At 37.0% G+C, this 13,694-nt stretch overlaps 2 protein-coding genes across 2 annotated transcripts; both read left to right on the top strand.

Annotated features, from left to right (window-relative positions):
* The first annotated feature begins 509 nt into the window (after window positions 1–509).
* LOC132117134 (helicase POLQ-like) lies at window positions 510–7,752 on the top strand. Its single transcript, XM_059526217.1, has 19 exons — window positions 510–567; window positions 692–1,009; window positions 1,089–1,668; window positions 1,780–1,958; window positions 2,395–2,595; window positions 3,082–3,154; window positions 3,247–3,344; window positions 3,426–3,524; window positions 3,635–3,780; window positions 4,044–4,283; window positions 4,705–4,846; window positions 4,920–5,024; window positions 5,115–5,325; window positions 5,502–5,659; window positions 5,897–5,995; window positions 6,337–6,510; window positions 6,615–6,728; window positions 6,837–6,971; window positions 7,548–7,752. Exons 2-19 carry the CDS (start codon window positions 815–817, stop codon window positions 7,629–7,631), a joined length of 3,033 nt encoding a protein of 1,010 aa, XP_059382200.1. The 5' UTR covers window positions 510–567; window positions 692–814; the 3' UTR covers window positions 7,632–7,752.
* A 210-nt stretch (window positions 7,753–7,962) lies between these two features.
* Window positions 7,963–12,515, top strand: LOC132117135 (heparanase-like). The gene is made up of 12 exons (XM_059526218.1): window positions 7,963–8,327; window positions 8,405–8,544; window positions 9,120–9,248; window positions 9,545–9,718; window positions 9,851–10,022; window positions 10,152–10,199; window positions 10,302–10,395; window positions 10,522–10,628; window positions 11,301–11,415; window positions 11,520–11,644; window positions 11,745–11,897; window positions 12,091–12,515. Exons 1-12 carry the CDS (start codon window positions 8,110–8,112, stop codon window positions 12,248–12,250), a joined length of 1,635 nt encoding a protein of 544 aa, XP_059382201.1. The 5' UTR covers window positions 7,963–8,109; the 3' UTR covers window positions 12,251–12,515.
* The last annotated feature ends 1,179 nt before the right edge of the window (window positions 12,516–13,694 follow it).

A 13,694-nucleotide genomic window follows, 5' to 3' on the forward strand; every position in this document is an offset into this window, starting at 1 on the left:
TATAATATTTCACAGTTGAAGAATCATTAATCAAATAGAATAATAAAACTGTGTAAAAATTTGTATTAAAAGCTTTCGTGATTTTGTAGATTTTTGTGTATGGATCATTTTGGATTCTTGAAAGACTTTTAATCAGTTTTCGCACTCTTTTTTGGAAGGAGAATGTGTAAATACAAAACTATGAACGTTTTAGATAGTGACATTATATTGGCCTAATTAACAGAAACATTCACTGATGAAGAATCAATGGTATATAACTAAAATATAATAAAATACTAGAACAATTGAATAAAAAGCTTTTGTAGTTTTGCAAGTGTATGGACCATTTTGCATGTCTTTTGAACGTCGTTTCAATAATAAAAAACAATGATAAATAAAATAAAATATGACATTTATATAAAAGGATTTTGAAGTTGTATGGTTTTTAAGTAATATTTTTGCATTTACTGAAGGATTGAAGGGACTTTTGTTCTGCATTTTCCCGTTTTTATCAGTCACGTGGTCCAAATGCGAACTCCCATTGGTTAACTCCATCGATCATCTTTTCGAAAGTAATCCTGGATTTTGGTAAATATTGGCTTTTGTGTCGCCGCTCACTATTTAAGTGTTATTCTCTGGAATAATAAATAATTGGTTGTTTTGTTATGGTTTTGATGTAGTTACTAATGTCAGTTACTTAACTGTCATACAGACTTGGATGAATAAATAGCTTCGGCTCTTTGTTGTGGTTGTTGTCAGTTACTGAGCCTACAGAACGGCAGTGTAATCACGCAATGCTGTAATATCAGTTTCCAGTAGCTTTACACTAGTAGTGATGTATACTGACAACCACATGCATGAGATTGTGGTAAAGCGCAACACTTCGTCTTCAAGAAAGAGATCAAGGGATGGCATGAGAAGTCACATCACTCCAGCCAAGAAGCGGTCAGGTTTCACATCAGAAACATGCTCTACTGTTGAAGGACACACTCATACTCCAGACATGAGTGAGAATAAAGGCAAAGAGCTGGTAAGCAGACCCTTCTTACTTTCATTGAAAGATGTACGTTGATTTCAAGCATGCCAATAGTGTTTCTTTTCTTATCCAGTGCTGCAGTGACAATGAGGACTTATTTGAGGGTTATGACAGCATTGTGGGTGACAGCTCCTTTCTAGCTAAGCTTGAAGATGTGGAGCTCCAGATGAGGCAGTGTCAAGACCAGCAGACTCCAAATGCCTGTGGAGATGATCTTTCAGACTCAATCTTAGCCGAGGATTTCAGAGATTCACCACCTAGAGCTTTGCCGAGCTCTCAGCTTGAATTTCAAAAAGCTGTCACGACTCCACACAAAAGCCCTTGCAGGGGTGCACATAACACCTCTACCCCTGATCTGATGAATCCCAGGCCAGCTGTCAATCATGCAGATCTCACTGCCAACAAGCCACCCCCAAAGGCCAGAAGAAGCATGAAAGATCATCTTAAGAAAATACTGATAGACAATGCAGCAACATCCAGTACTGTCTCCAAGACGGTACAACAAAAGGAAGCAGTGATGACTGAAGAAATGAGTTTTGCCGTGCAGGCCATGGGGTCCTTATCAGCTGAGCAGGACCTAGGCCCTTTCTTTGGTCTCCCATCCAAAGTTAAAGACCTTATTTTGAAATTAAAGAGAATCCAGGACTTGTATGGTAAGTATTTCACATCCTTCCCATTCCAGTTTTGTCCTTATTGGCATCTGGTAAATAAGTGTTTTAATCCTCTTGGGTTTTTTTTCTTTTTCTATTCTCTTTTAATTTCAGAGTGGCAGAAGACGTGCTTGAGCCTGGATTCAGTGCAACAAAGGAGAAATCTCATTTATTCTTTACCAACAAGTGGAGGAAAGACTCTAGTGGCAGAGATTCTCATATTTAAAGAGCTCTTGTGTAGAAAGAAAGATGCACTGCTTATTTTGCCGTACATATCCTTGGTTCAGGAAAAGGTATAAATTTGCAAATTCTTGCATGATTTATGTATCATCTAAACAGTGGGGCAATTGTTAATCAAGCCGATTTAGATTATTACTGCATTGTTGATACACTTATATGCATTGATTTGCCTTTATGGGATGTCGTGGCCTAATGTTCAGAGAGTCAGACTCGTAATCCAAAGGTTGCGAGTTCGAGTCTCGGTCCGGCAGGAATTGTAGGTGGGGGGAGTGAATGTACAGCGCTCTCTCCACCCTCAATACCACGACTGAGGTGCCCTTGAGCAAGGCATCGAACCCCCAACTGCTCCCCGGGTGTGTGTTCACAGTGTGTGTGTGTGTGTGTTCACAGCTGAGTGTGTGCACTTTGGATGGGTTAAATGCAGAGCACGAATTCTGAGTTTGGGTCACCATACTTGGCTGAATGTCACGTCACTTTCTTTTCCTTTAGGTTAGAGGGTTATCTAGCTTTGGAATTGAGTTGGACTTCATGGTCGAGGAGTATGCTGGCAGTAAAGGGAGGTTTCCTCCAGTCAAGAGAAGAAATAAAAACTCTCTGTACATCACAACTATTGAGAAGGGTCACAGTCTTGTCAATTCACTGATTGAAAATGACCGTCTAGACAATACTGGTCTGGTTGTTGTGGATGAGGTATGCAACACAAACTACTATTATTATTAAAGTATATTTTTTGTTGTGTTTTTATTTTGATACACTACGTGAGAAGTCTGGGGTCAGTAAGATTTATTTGCATTTATTTACAAATTTTGTAAAATATTGTTTCAAATTAAAATAATTGTTTTAATACATTTTAAATAAAAAAATGAAAAGATTCTGTGATAGCAAAGCAGAATTTTCTGCAGCCATTACTCCAGTCTTCAGTATCACATGATCCTTCAGAAATCATTCTAATATGCTGATTTGGTGCTCAAAAAACAGCAGCTTAACATTTTTTTTCAGGATTTAGCACCATTAATTAGAAATACATTTTTTGTAACAATGTAAAAGTCTTTACTACCCATTGTGATCAATTAAATGCACCCTTGCTGAATCGAAACATTAATATCTTTAAAAAAAAGACCCCCAAAACTTTTGAACAGTAGTGTGTATAAGCTTTTCACATTAATTTTTTTTCAGCTTCATATGCTTGGTGATGGAAGCAGGGGGGCAATTCTTGAAATGACTTTGTCAAAGATTCTGTACATGAGCAGTGAGTATCATAAAACTCACACACGCTGTCCTCTGTCTGTGTGATGGTCACTCATTACAGATTCTGATAACTCCATTGTCATTTCTATCCAGAATCCACCCAAATTATTGGTATGAGTGCTACGCTAGGCAACGTCGGAGATCTTCAGACTTTCCTGAATGCTGAAAACTACACCAACGACTTCAGACCTGTGAGACTGTTACTTATTGTGATTTATTAAGGCTTTAAATTTGATCACCTCAATTCAAATAAATAACTGCTGATTCTGTAGGTTGAGCTGAAAGAGTATGTAAAAATAAAGGACAGCATATATGAAGTCGACCCAAGGGAAGAGACCTGCTTCAGTTTCTCACGACTCCTGGATTTTAAGGTATTGATGATCATTTGTGGCCAAAGCTCCACACATTTAAGCTTTTTTTTAACTCAATAAGATATTGATCTTGTAAACTCATTGAACCTTTGTGCAATGGACTTTCTCAGTATTCCAGTGGAATGCAGAAAATGGACCCTGACCACATCATAGCTCTGGCTACTGAAGTCATCCCTCAGCAGTCCTGCCTCATTTTCTGTGCCACCAAGAAGAACTGCGAGAATCTAGCTGGAATGATCTGCAAGTATTTAAATAAGTGCGTAGACCTTTAGAGTCCTTAAAAGGATAATCCACCCAAAAGTGAAAACTCTCCCTAGTGTCATTCCAAACCTGTGTGCATTTCTTTCTTCTGTAGAACACAAAAGAAGAAATTTTCAAGAATGTTGGTAACCAAACAATTTTGGGTCCCATTGACTTCCATTTTATGGCATGTTTGGTTGCCAACATTCTTTAAAATTATTTTTCAGAGTTTACATTTTTGGTGGACTATCCCTTTAAAAGTCACTGTCATTTTTACAGGGAGTTTTTGAAACATAAGAAGGCAGAGAAAGCCACTCTTCTTGGTGAACTGAAGAGCAGTGGGAATGGATCCTTGTGTCCTGTGCTGCAGAAGACTGTGCCCTTTGGCCTGGCCTACCACCACAGCGGCCTGACCAGTGATGAGAGGAAACTGGTGGAAGAGGCCTATTCCTCAGGGGTGCTTTGCCTTCTCACCTGCACCTCTACTCTCGCTGCTGGCATCAACCTTCCTGCACGCAGGTTCGTGTAGGCCTATGCATCAGAAAGCCTCAAATCTGTATTGAGGATATGCACTGACATAATTTTCCCGCCGGAACACGCCCCTTCAGCCGGACTGAGTGGCCAAAGAGCCTGCTGCATGACTGGATTTAATAGGGAAGCTGTGAAAATGGTTGTTTCTTTAAATTGCAGGGATCAATGTTTCTCTTTAATTTAGCTTTTGGAAGTCTGTAAAAATATTGCTTGGATATCTTGTCAAATCTCTTTGTACAGTCAAAAGCCCTTTCCTGTTTTAGATGTGTTTTGTGTATTCTGTCGCAGCATTCATGCTGGAAACCGATGCTACCATTCAGTCTTTTTGTCTCTCCAGCTGACGGTGATGCCATGTGCATGCTCTCTGTTGATGTGTGTTTCTTAATAATATGCATCTGCTACTTCTCAGGGTCATTCTGCGCTCCCCATTTGTAGCTACAGAGTTTTTAAAGAGAAGTCAGTACAAACAGATGGTAGGCAGAGCAGGAAGAGCAGGAATTGATGTCATGGGTGAGAGTATCCTGATCCTGCAGGACAAAGATATAGACATGGTAAAGAATCAGATTTGTTTTTAAATGCATGTATTATTATATTATATTAAATGCATGGATATGTTTACTGCAGGCCAAAAAACTGCTGTCTGCACCAATGGAGAAGTGTTACAGTAACCTTCTATATGATGGAGGGAGGGGCCTCAACAGTCTCGTCCTGTCACTCATTGGGCTGAAGGTTTGTGAAATGTTTTGATGTAGTGATAATTAAGAAATAATGTCTACTAGTTAAGAAATGCTAACACTAATGTGTTTCGTTTAATTTCAGATAACTACAACTGTAGAACAAGTGAGGGATTTCATGAAGGGCACACTGCTTAGTGTGCAGGAGGCTCAGGTCAGTCCAGAGAGGAGTTTGTGGGACCTTACAGTGGAGTCTATAGATACTCTGAAGCAGAAGAGCCTCATCGAAGTCTCTGCTGATGTAAATAATCATACCATTCTCCAGATCACCAGGCTTGGGAGAGCAACATTCAAAGGTAATACTAAACATGGCATGAGGATTGGAATAATTTCATGTTTTGATGAGTAAAGAATTATTCTAGATATTTACTCATTTACCACCTGATGGCGATACGATCCAGTTTAAAAATGATACATTAGCAGAGCCTCCTTTTTTTGTGTTTTCCATTTAAAACTTTACTTATTGTTTCAGGTTCAATAGACCTAAGCTACTGTGATCTGCTCTACCAAGACTTATCGAAAGGGCTGGAGGGTTTACTCCTCAATAGTTTTCTTCACTTAGTGTATCTGGTTACTCCATATGACATGGTAAATCAATGCAAACCAGATTGGATGATCTACTTCAGGCAGGTGGGATGATTTTGTGATTTTTATTTTGTCACATTACAAGTTTTTTATGTTTTTGAAAGAATCCTTTTATTTACATCAAGGCTGAATTTTTTTATTATCAAAAATATAGTAAAACAACCACAAACCTGGGACAGTACAGAATATCACCACCTCCATCTTTGTATTATTGTCATTAATGTACTTATCTTTAGTTTCAGTTGTGTATTCATACTTAATACAAATGTTTCATTGTACCAGTTTACGAATTTGTCAGCTGCTGAGCAGAAGATGGCCACTGCGGTCGGAGTGCCTGAAAGTTTTGTGGCTAGAAAGGCAGCGGGACAGAGCGTGAGGAAGGTTGGCAAAACAGCATTCTTCTCATACTTCAGAATCCCATACTAGCGAATCACAACCGTTTTTGTTGTGGGTTAAACAGCCTAGGTATAATAAGCCTGAAAATGCTGTAAACAGATATCATTAGCTGATGATATTTTAAAAAATTAAACATATCTGGAGTCTTACTTCAATCCTAATCCTTTTAAAGGATTTACAGAGTGTTAATGCTAAATTTACATTTAACCCTTCTTAAGTTTCTGAGGTGGAAAGTAATGATTTACTGTGACTTAAAGTGAAACATCATCAGACCTGGATTTCACAATGAATGTTTTTGTTCCTGTTTTCTCTTACCTGCATCTCAGTCTGTGGATGTTGTGGTAGTGAATAGGTTGTATCTGGCTTTGGTGCTGTACTCCCTTCTGAAGGAGACAAACCTTTGGGATGTGTCTGATCGATTTCAGCTGACCAGAGGCTTTGTACAGACTCTTCTCAGCTCAGCTTCCGCATTTGGCTCTTCCGTGCTGCACTTCACTGAGGTTAGGGCACATCCAGGCATCGTTTAATACATATCAGCTGAGTTGACAAATCTACATCTGTTCCTATCTTTAATGGATTAATGAGATTTGTCTGTCCATTTCAGGAGCTGGAGGAGTTTTGGGCCTACAAGGCTCTTCTCTCAGAGCTGACCCGTAGATTGACTTACTGTGTGCAGGCCGAGCTCATTCCACTCATGGAGGTGGCTGGAGTCATGGAGGTGTGTGTTGTTGCTGCTTATCTTGTCTCTCTGATATAACTATGACAAGAACATTTGCTTGAGAGCTGTGATTTAATTTTTTTCTTCTTTCATTCTCTTTTACTTCAGCATCGTGCTAAGCAGCTGTATAACGCTGGTTACAAGACACTGGCACATCTTGCCAATGCAGATCCACAAATTTTGGTCCAAACTATTGAGAACCTCTTCAAAAGACAAGCCAATCAAATTATTGCATCAGCAAAAGTAAGTACTATAGAGCAACATTATATTTTCAGCTTAGTCTTTTTCTTTAAAAGTTAATCCAAAATAAAAATTCTCATCATTTTTTCACCCTCAATTCAAACCTGCATGACTTCCTTACTTTAGAAATTATTTCAAATGTTGACATTTGGCCTCAAATCATTATAAAAGCATCATAAAGGTATTTTCTCAAATGATGATTGCTCACGAAGGCTTCTTTTATTATAGAAAGGAATCCAGTGCTCTTCTTTCATCCAAAAATTTGTTAAAAGCCTTTATTTACTTTATGGCCATTACAATAGAAACATTTAAAATGACCAAAACACTGCACACAGATGCGCCCTTCAGCCTTCCTCAGAGTGTGTCAAAGCTACTTTTATGATGATTTTGGTGACTCTGTATACTTTTTGTTACTATATATTGTCAATGCATGCAAAAAGACTGACCAGGACAATCAGGAAATCCTTCATTCCACATCAGAAAGAAAGTCATACATGAGGGTGTGAAAGATTTTTTGTTTATGGATGAACTATACTTTTACGATGTACATAAGAAAATCTTTAACTTTTTCATTTTCAGATGTTAATAAAAGAGAAAGCAGAAGCCTTGCAGGAGGAGGTGGATGACCTGCTTATGCTGCCATCTGACATCCCATTGTTGTAAATTTGTGTTTATTTTTTATTTATATGATGTAAATAGCATGTATATTATTTAATCTACCCGACATTATGTAAACTATTTTGTAACTACATGTCTGGCCGAAATAAAAATGGAAGTAACCTCGTTTTTAGTAGCATCTCTGTTACTCATTACCATGGTCATGTGTTATTTTGTGTCATAAAGACTTTATGACGTCTGCCACAAAGGGGAAACAACCACAAACAGCGTAATAAAGTTCCAGCGCTGCTCTTGTTGTGAGTACCAGCCAATCAAATAAGGCATGCAAATAAATGAATTAGCCTGAAGCCACGCCCAGAAAGCCACCAGTGTAAGATATTTTTTTTTAATTGTCATGAACTGGTCTAACAAGAAAGAAGGAAGTAGCTTTGACGGTGCCAAAAAATAAATAAATAGAATAATAATATTTCGCCTCTGTGTTTTGGATGATGCCCGCAAAGCCCGACATCGGTGGATTGAACAGATGAAGCCTGCGGACACAGTAGTTTCCACGATTGTAGCCCTTGCTTTGTTTGGCTCGTTGTGTGTCGGTGCCAAAACGGTGATATATGTTGATGATGTTCAGTCAATACACGTCGACCTGGATCTGTCCCGTGTGGTCCGACGGGTGGACGAAATGTTTCTCTCAGTGGCAATAGATGCGAGTTTAATCGCCCAGGAGAAGTTCATGAACCTACTGAAGTAAGTTACTTCTCTTAAACCTTAAATGAATAAAGTTGGGATGTAACTTTAAAAGAAGTGATATGATGTTTACGTAGTTCTCCGAAGTTAAGAGCCCTCGCCAAAGCCTTGATCCCAGCGTTTCTGCGATTTGGAGGTACCAAACAAGATTTCATGAAATTCAACCCACGCGGAAGATATTTTCAAGCGAGAGACAACAGCAGCAGCGCTGTTCGAGGTAACCTCTTCCACTTAGCATCAATACATGACTTAAAACTTGTTAAGTAAACCACATCCTCTACAGTAGCTGAGAAAGCTGACTGTGGTGTGTTATCATCTGACTTTAACAGCATGACTTTAATGAACAGTGAACTGATTCACACGAACAAACTGAACATACAATGCACCTACACAGCTTGTTGTTGTATCTTAAGATTGTAGTTGCCCCCAAATTTATCTTGACAGTAGTTTTTTTTTTTTTTTTGCAATGACATTTAACCACCTGGGTTCAAGGTTTCTTACTGGAAGCAATATTACATCACATAACAATGTTCCACATTTTACAAAACTGAAACTGATAAAAATACTTTGAATTTGGTGTCTCTCTCTCTGTCTCACTCCCTCTCAAAAACACAATGTATATGTGTGTGTGTGTGTGTGTATATATATATATATATATATATATATATATATATAGATATATAGATATATATAGAGAGAGAGAGAGAGAGAGAGAGATGAAGTCAGTTTTTTTTTATATTATTATTATTATTGGATTTATTTAATCGGCCACATCTGCTTTTATTCCTACAGGAAAATTATGTGAGAGACTTGAATTGCCTCCATTTCTGGAAAACCGGTTAAAGCAAGAATGGATCCTACAGTCAAAGACTTTACTTCAGGAGGAACTAGAGGGAAAATACAAAAAGACAAAATTCTCTGGTAAGTTTAATTTCACTTCTTATAAATATTTCATTCCCTAATGGAGTCAGTTCCACAAAACGTTGTTCTCTAGCAACAAGGTAAATTCCACTGTCCCACACTTTTAAGTGTCAGAAAATGTAAAGTTTAATTTTTAATGAAAAGTCTTCTTTACAAAATGACTGCATGGCAGCGAAAAACTATAGCAATTGTATGGTAGCTATATGTATATAAACTCTGGGAAATCATTATTACTGAACCCAGTATTCAGATTTTCACAGATCATAAAACGTCAAAGTCAAGTGTCTTTGTTTCAGAATATGCTGTCGATCTACTATACGCCTTTGCGAACTGCTCTGGTTTGGACCTCATCTTCGGTTTGAATGCTTTGCTCCGAACCAGCGAAAACACATGGAACAGCACAAATGCAGAACTGCTGTTGAAGTACTGTGAGTCCAGGCAGTATGTGATGTCCTGGGAGCTGGGGAATGGTAGGATTTGGGATCTTTGCTTATGCGTATGCACATGTTCCTGTTTTGAATGACCTAATCATTTTTATATGATTATCTGTTGTTGTTGTTGTTATCTCAGTTGATGCCTCCACATTAAATCTTTTGTTTTAGAACCCAACAGCTATGAGAAAAAAGCAGGGGTTAGAGTGGATGGTCACCAGCTCGGTCAGGATTTTGTCCATTTGCATCAAATCCTTCAGGAATCTGCGGTCTACCACTCAGCAGGACTATATGGACCAGATGTTAGTCAGCCACGAGATCACCGCAAAGATTTGTTAACTGGGTAAGCGTTCAGAGGAAATAGTTCTTAATTTAATGGATTTTCAGAGATGCATCTTGTCTGCACCATCAATAATACTAATGCATTTGGGTGTCTAAGAAGCATGACATGGTTGAACATTGACTTTTATAGGTTTTTGGAGACTGGAGCAAAGGCCATTACTGCATGCACCTGGCATCAGTAAGTTATGATTTCCTTCCTTTCACTAAAATCAGCAATAAATTAGATTTGCTTGTTATGAGTCTTTGTATTGAACTTGTTCTCCTTTTTTCTTCTTAACAGCTATTATGTGAATGGCCGAGACACGTCTTTAGAGGATTTCCTTGACCCTGAAGTGCTCGATAGTCTCGCAACAAAAATTAACGAGGTCCTCGAGGTACCAGAGTAATCCTGCACAATATATTAAAACAGGATGTTTTTAGTAGCATTCAGATTTCTCACATTCAGAAGTGAGAAATGTCAGATAATGTCTGAAATTAACTGATAAACATACTGCTTTCAGATTGTTGAATCTGCTTCTCCGGGGAAGAAGGTTTGGCTAGGAGAGACGAGCTCGGCATACGGTGGAGGTGCTGTTGGACTCTCTGACACGTTTGTAGCTGGTTTCATGTAAGTCAAAGAAATTACAGATAAGAGATTGTAAGTCAATTGAAACGTACTGTGCTTAATGTGCAATCAAATACAAATAGCAACATAAATGAAACAAATGGCAGTTACTGATACACAAGTTTCCATAATTATTCTAATTGTTCTAATAAAAAAATTAAATGGTTTTACATTTAAGTAACCTAACCTTATATATATATATATATATATATAAGTTAGTCTTTTTTTTTATCTATTTGAAAGAAGTCTCTTAGGCATTTATTTAATACAATTAAATAAGTAATATTGAAATATTATTACAATTTAAAATGAATGTTATCTATGTTAATATATTTTTAATCGTAATTTATTCTTGTGATGGAAAAGCTGAATTTTCAGCAGCCATTACTCCAGTCTGCAGTATCACATGATCCTTCGGAAATCTTTCTAATAACACAGTTGTGCTGCTTTATATTTTTGTAGAAAATCTGTTCCAGATTCTTTGAATTTATATGAACTATAAATCTTTTATAAAGATATAAATGTGTTGACATTCACCTTTGATCAATCTAATGCATCCTTTCTGAATAAAAGTATGAATTTCTTGTAAAATGTATTATATGTAATATATAATATTATAAATAAAAAGATATACATTGTTTATTATAGATATTCTATCTGTCTTGTTTATTGAAGGTGGCTGGATAAACTGGGGCTTGCTGCCAAGCTTGGTTTAGATGTCGTCATCAGACAAGTGTTAATTGGTTCTGGCACGTACCACTTAGTGGATGATAACCTAGATCCTCTTCCAGTAAGTGTTTTTTATGTGTTTGATCTTTGTTGCATAACTTCTGTATCAGACCAGTCAATTATCCTAGTTTTTCTTTATTTACAATAAATTTTGTATTATGGCAGGATTACTGGCTATCATTGCTATACAAAAGGCTTGTTGGCCAAGAGGTCTTAAAAGCACAAGTTCTTATGAATTCAGGACCAAAGAAACCAATCCGGCTTTACCTTCACTGCACAAACAGAAAAAGGTACTTGTATACTCATTCAAAGTGATTTATTTTCTAAGGAAGTTAACTTACCTTTTGAAAGGTTACGATTGTTTACATATGATGTCTTTTTCTTTTTCAGCACACATTATAGACCAGGTGCTGTGACCTTATTTGCCTTGAACCTAAACAAAAATGAAGTCATGATCAGTCTGCCTGCACACACAGCCAACAGCACCATTGTAGCATTTGTGCTACAGTCAGCTGAGACTGGCCAACAGAGTCTTTATTCCAGGTAATGTCTCATGACATGTACAATGCCGTCATGTTACACTACACTTTATATTTATTACCTCATATTATTAGAAAGACACAGAATAGTCAGCTTTTTTATACATTTTAACCTAAAATTGAAGCCATTCGACTAATTATGCATCATCTATTGTAGTAACAAGACTGTTAAATCCAACTTTTTGTCCATTTTGTAGGTCAGTCAAATTGAATGGACAAGTGCTGAGGATGGTGGATGACCGAACACTTCCTCCGCTGAAGGGAAGTGTGCTGCCGCCTGGAGAACGCATCAAGCTGCCTGGCTTCTCATTTGCATTCTATGTTCTGATTGAAGCAGAAGCTCCGGTATGCAAATGAGCTCTCATAAAGACTGCTTTCACTGGAGAATCAGTGACACAAAATGTGTGATGACAAGAGACACAATTTTATGTGAGGGAACTTTACACTTGAAAGAAATTAATCGGTGTCGTATTATATTATCACTGTTTTATTATTTATGAAAATTCATATTTATTGCAAATATCAAGCTGTAGCCAAAAAGAACTTGTTTTATACTTAATGAACAACATGCACTGGGTTTAATCTATTTTACATCTGTTGAAATAAACAGATTTTAATCAAAGTGCTCATTTGTCAGGACATTTAGTTTGACAAGTTGAAGTGATCCATTATTTTCCATGCAGACATGTAGCACTCTGTGCTTATAGCAGTCAAACCTTTTGATTCTTAGTCATTTTCTGTCTTTGTGATTCACATCTGTGTGTGTGTGGTCAGCTAAATTTAGAGATGTATCTTAAAATGATCGAGACATTTAAGAATCCTCTCAAAGAGTAGACAAAAGAGGTCTCATTGCACTTCTTTCTCTCAGCGTGTGATTGTAGCAGAAAGTCTGTATTAGACGACAAATGAAACATCTGGGATATCTTAAGTGAGAACACAGCTGGTATAAATACAGATCAATATTCCTTGACTGGCTGCATGTGTAATCTGTGAAAAAAATTGATTTATTTTCATGTAGAGGAGGATTTAAATTGTATATAATCATTTAACTAACATTTCAACTGATTGAAAAAGCATGGAAAAAGCATCAAAACCTCATCTAAAATAAACCACCAGCATATAGATTGTTCTCAGAAGGAAAGCTGTTTTTGTAAAGTAATGACTGCAGTTTTGTTTAACCAGCCACCTGTTAATAGCACATTATTGAACATTTCATTTGCTCAATGCCTAATTGGGGTCTTTAGGGGACAAAACCCTGCAGTGGGGTATTTTTTCCACCTGGTGGCGATGTTTACTGCTGTTGAGAGGCTGAATCGGAATATAATCCACATTACATAACGTTATGAATGTAGACCACAGAGCTCTAAGACCACAAGCTTTATTCATTGTTGGTGATTTTCAGTATTGTGAGGTTCTAGTTTGGGATAAATACTTATATACACTGTAAATAAGGAAGCTTATGATTTTTTTTTGGTATATCACAATTATTACATAAAATGTTGAAATTAAGAGATTGAGAAATTTTGTATATCATAATTTTGATTTATAATTGGGATTCATAATTTCAATAAGTCGTTCAATTTAATATAATTGTCTATTTATGTCATAATTATGACTGTCTCATAATATTTTATCTCTGAATTTTTGCTCATGTCATACTTATATTCACTCCTAATTTTAGGTTATGACTTTCTATCTCATAATTTTCACACAATTACTAATATCATTATTTGTTTTTTGTTATTTTTTACGCTTTTTATTTCATAATTATGATGGTTTATCTCCTAAGTTTGACTTTTTA

Source organism: Carassius carassius, chromosome 36 (genome assembly GCF_963082965.1).
Source record: "Carassius carassius chromosome 36, fCarCar2.1, whole genome shotgun sequence".
In the NCBI taxonomy this organism is placed as follows: Eukaryota; Metazoa; Chordata; class Actinopteri; order Cypriniformes; family Cyprinidae; genus Carassius; species Carassius carassius.

Excerpts from the sequence above, each read along its gene's own strand:
- LOC132117134 (XM_059526217.1), top strand. The coding sequence starts at position 815 with ATGTATACTGACAACCACATGCATGAGATTGTGGTAAAGCGCAACACT. Across the intron at positions 1,010-1,088 it reads AGAATAAAGGCAAAGAGCTG|TGCTGCAGTGACAATGAGGA; the intron begins GTAAGCAGACCC and ends TTTCTTATCCAG. Across the intron at positions 1,959-2,394 it reads TATCCTTGGTTCAGGAAAAG|GTTAGAGGGTTATCTAGCTT; the intron begins GTATAAATTTGC and ends CTTTTCCTTTAG.
- LOC132117135 (XM_059526218.1), top strand. The coding sequence starts at position 8,110 with ATGAAGCCTGCGGACACAGTAGTTTCCACGATTGTAGCCCTTGCTTTG. Across the intron at positions 10,396-10,521 it reads AAATTAACGAGGTCCTCGAG|ATTGTTGAATCTGCTTCTCC; the intron begins GTACCAGAGTAA and ends TACTGCTTTCAG. Across the intron at positions 10,629-11,300 it reads ACGTTTGTAGCTGGTTTCAT|GTGGCTGGATAAACTGGGGC; the intron begins GTAAGTCAAAGA and ends TGTTTATTGAAG.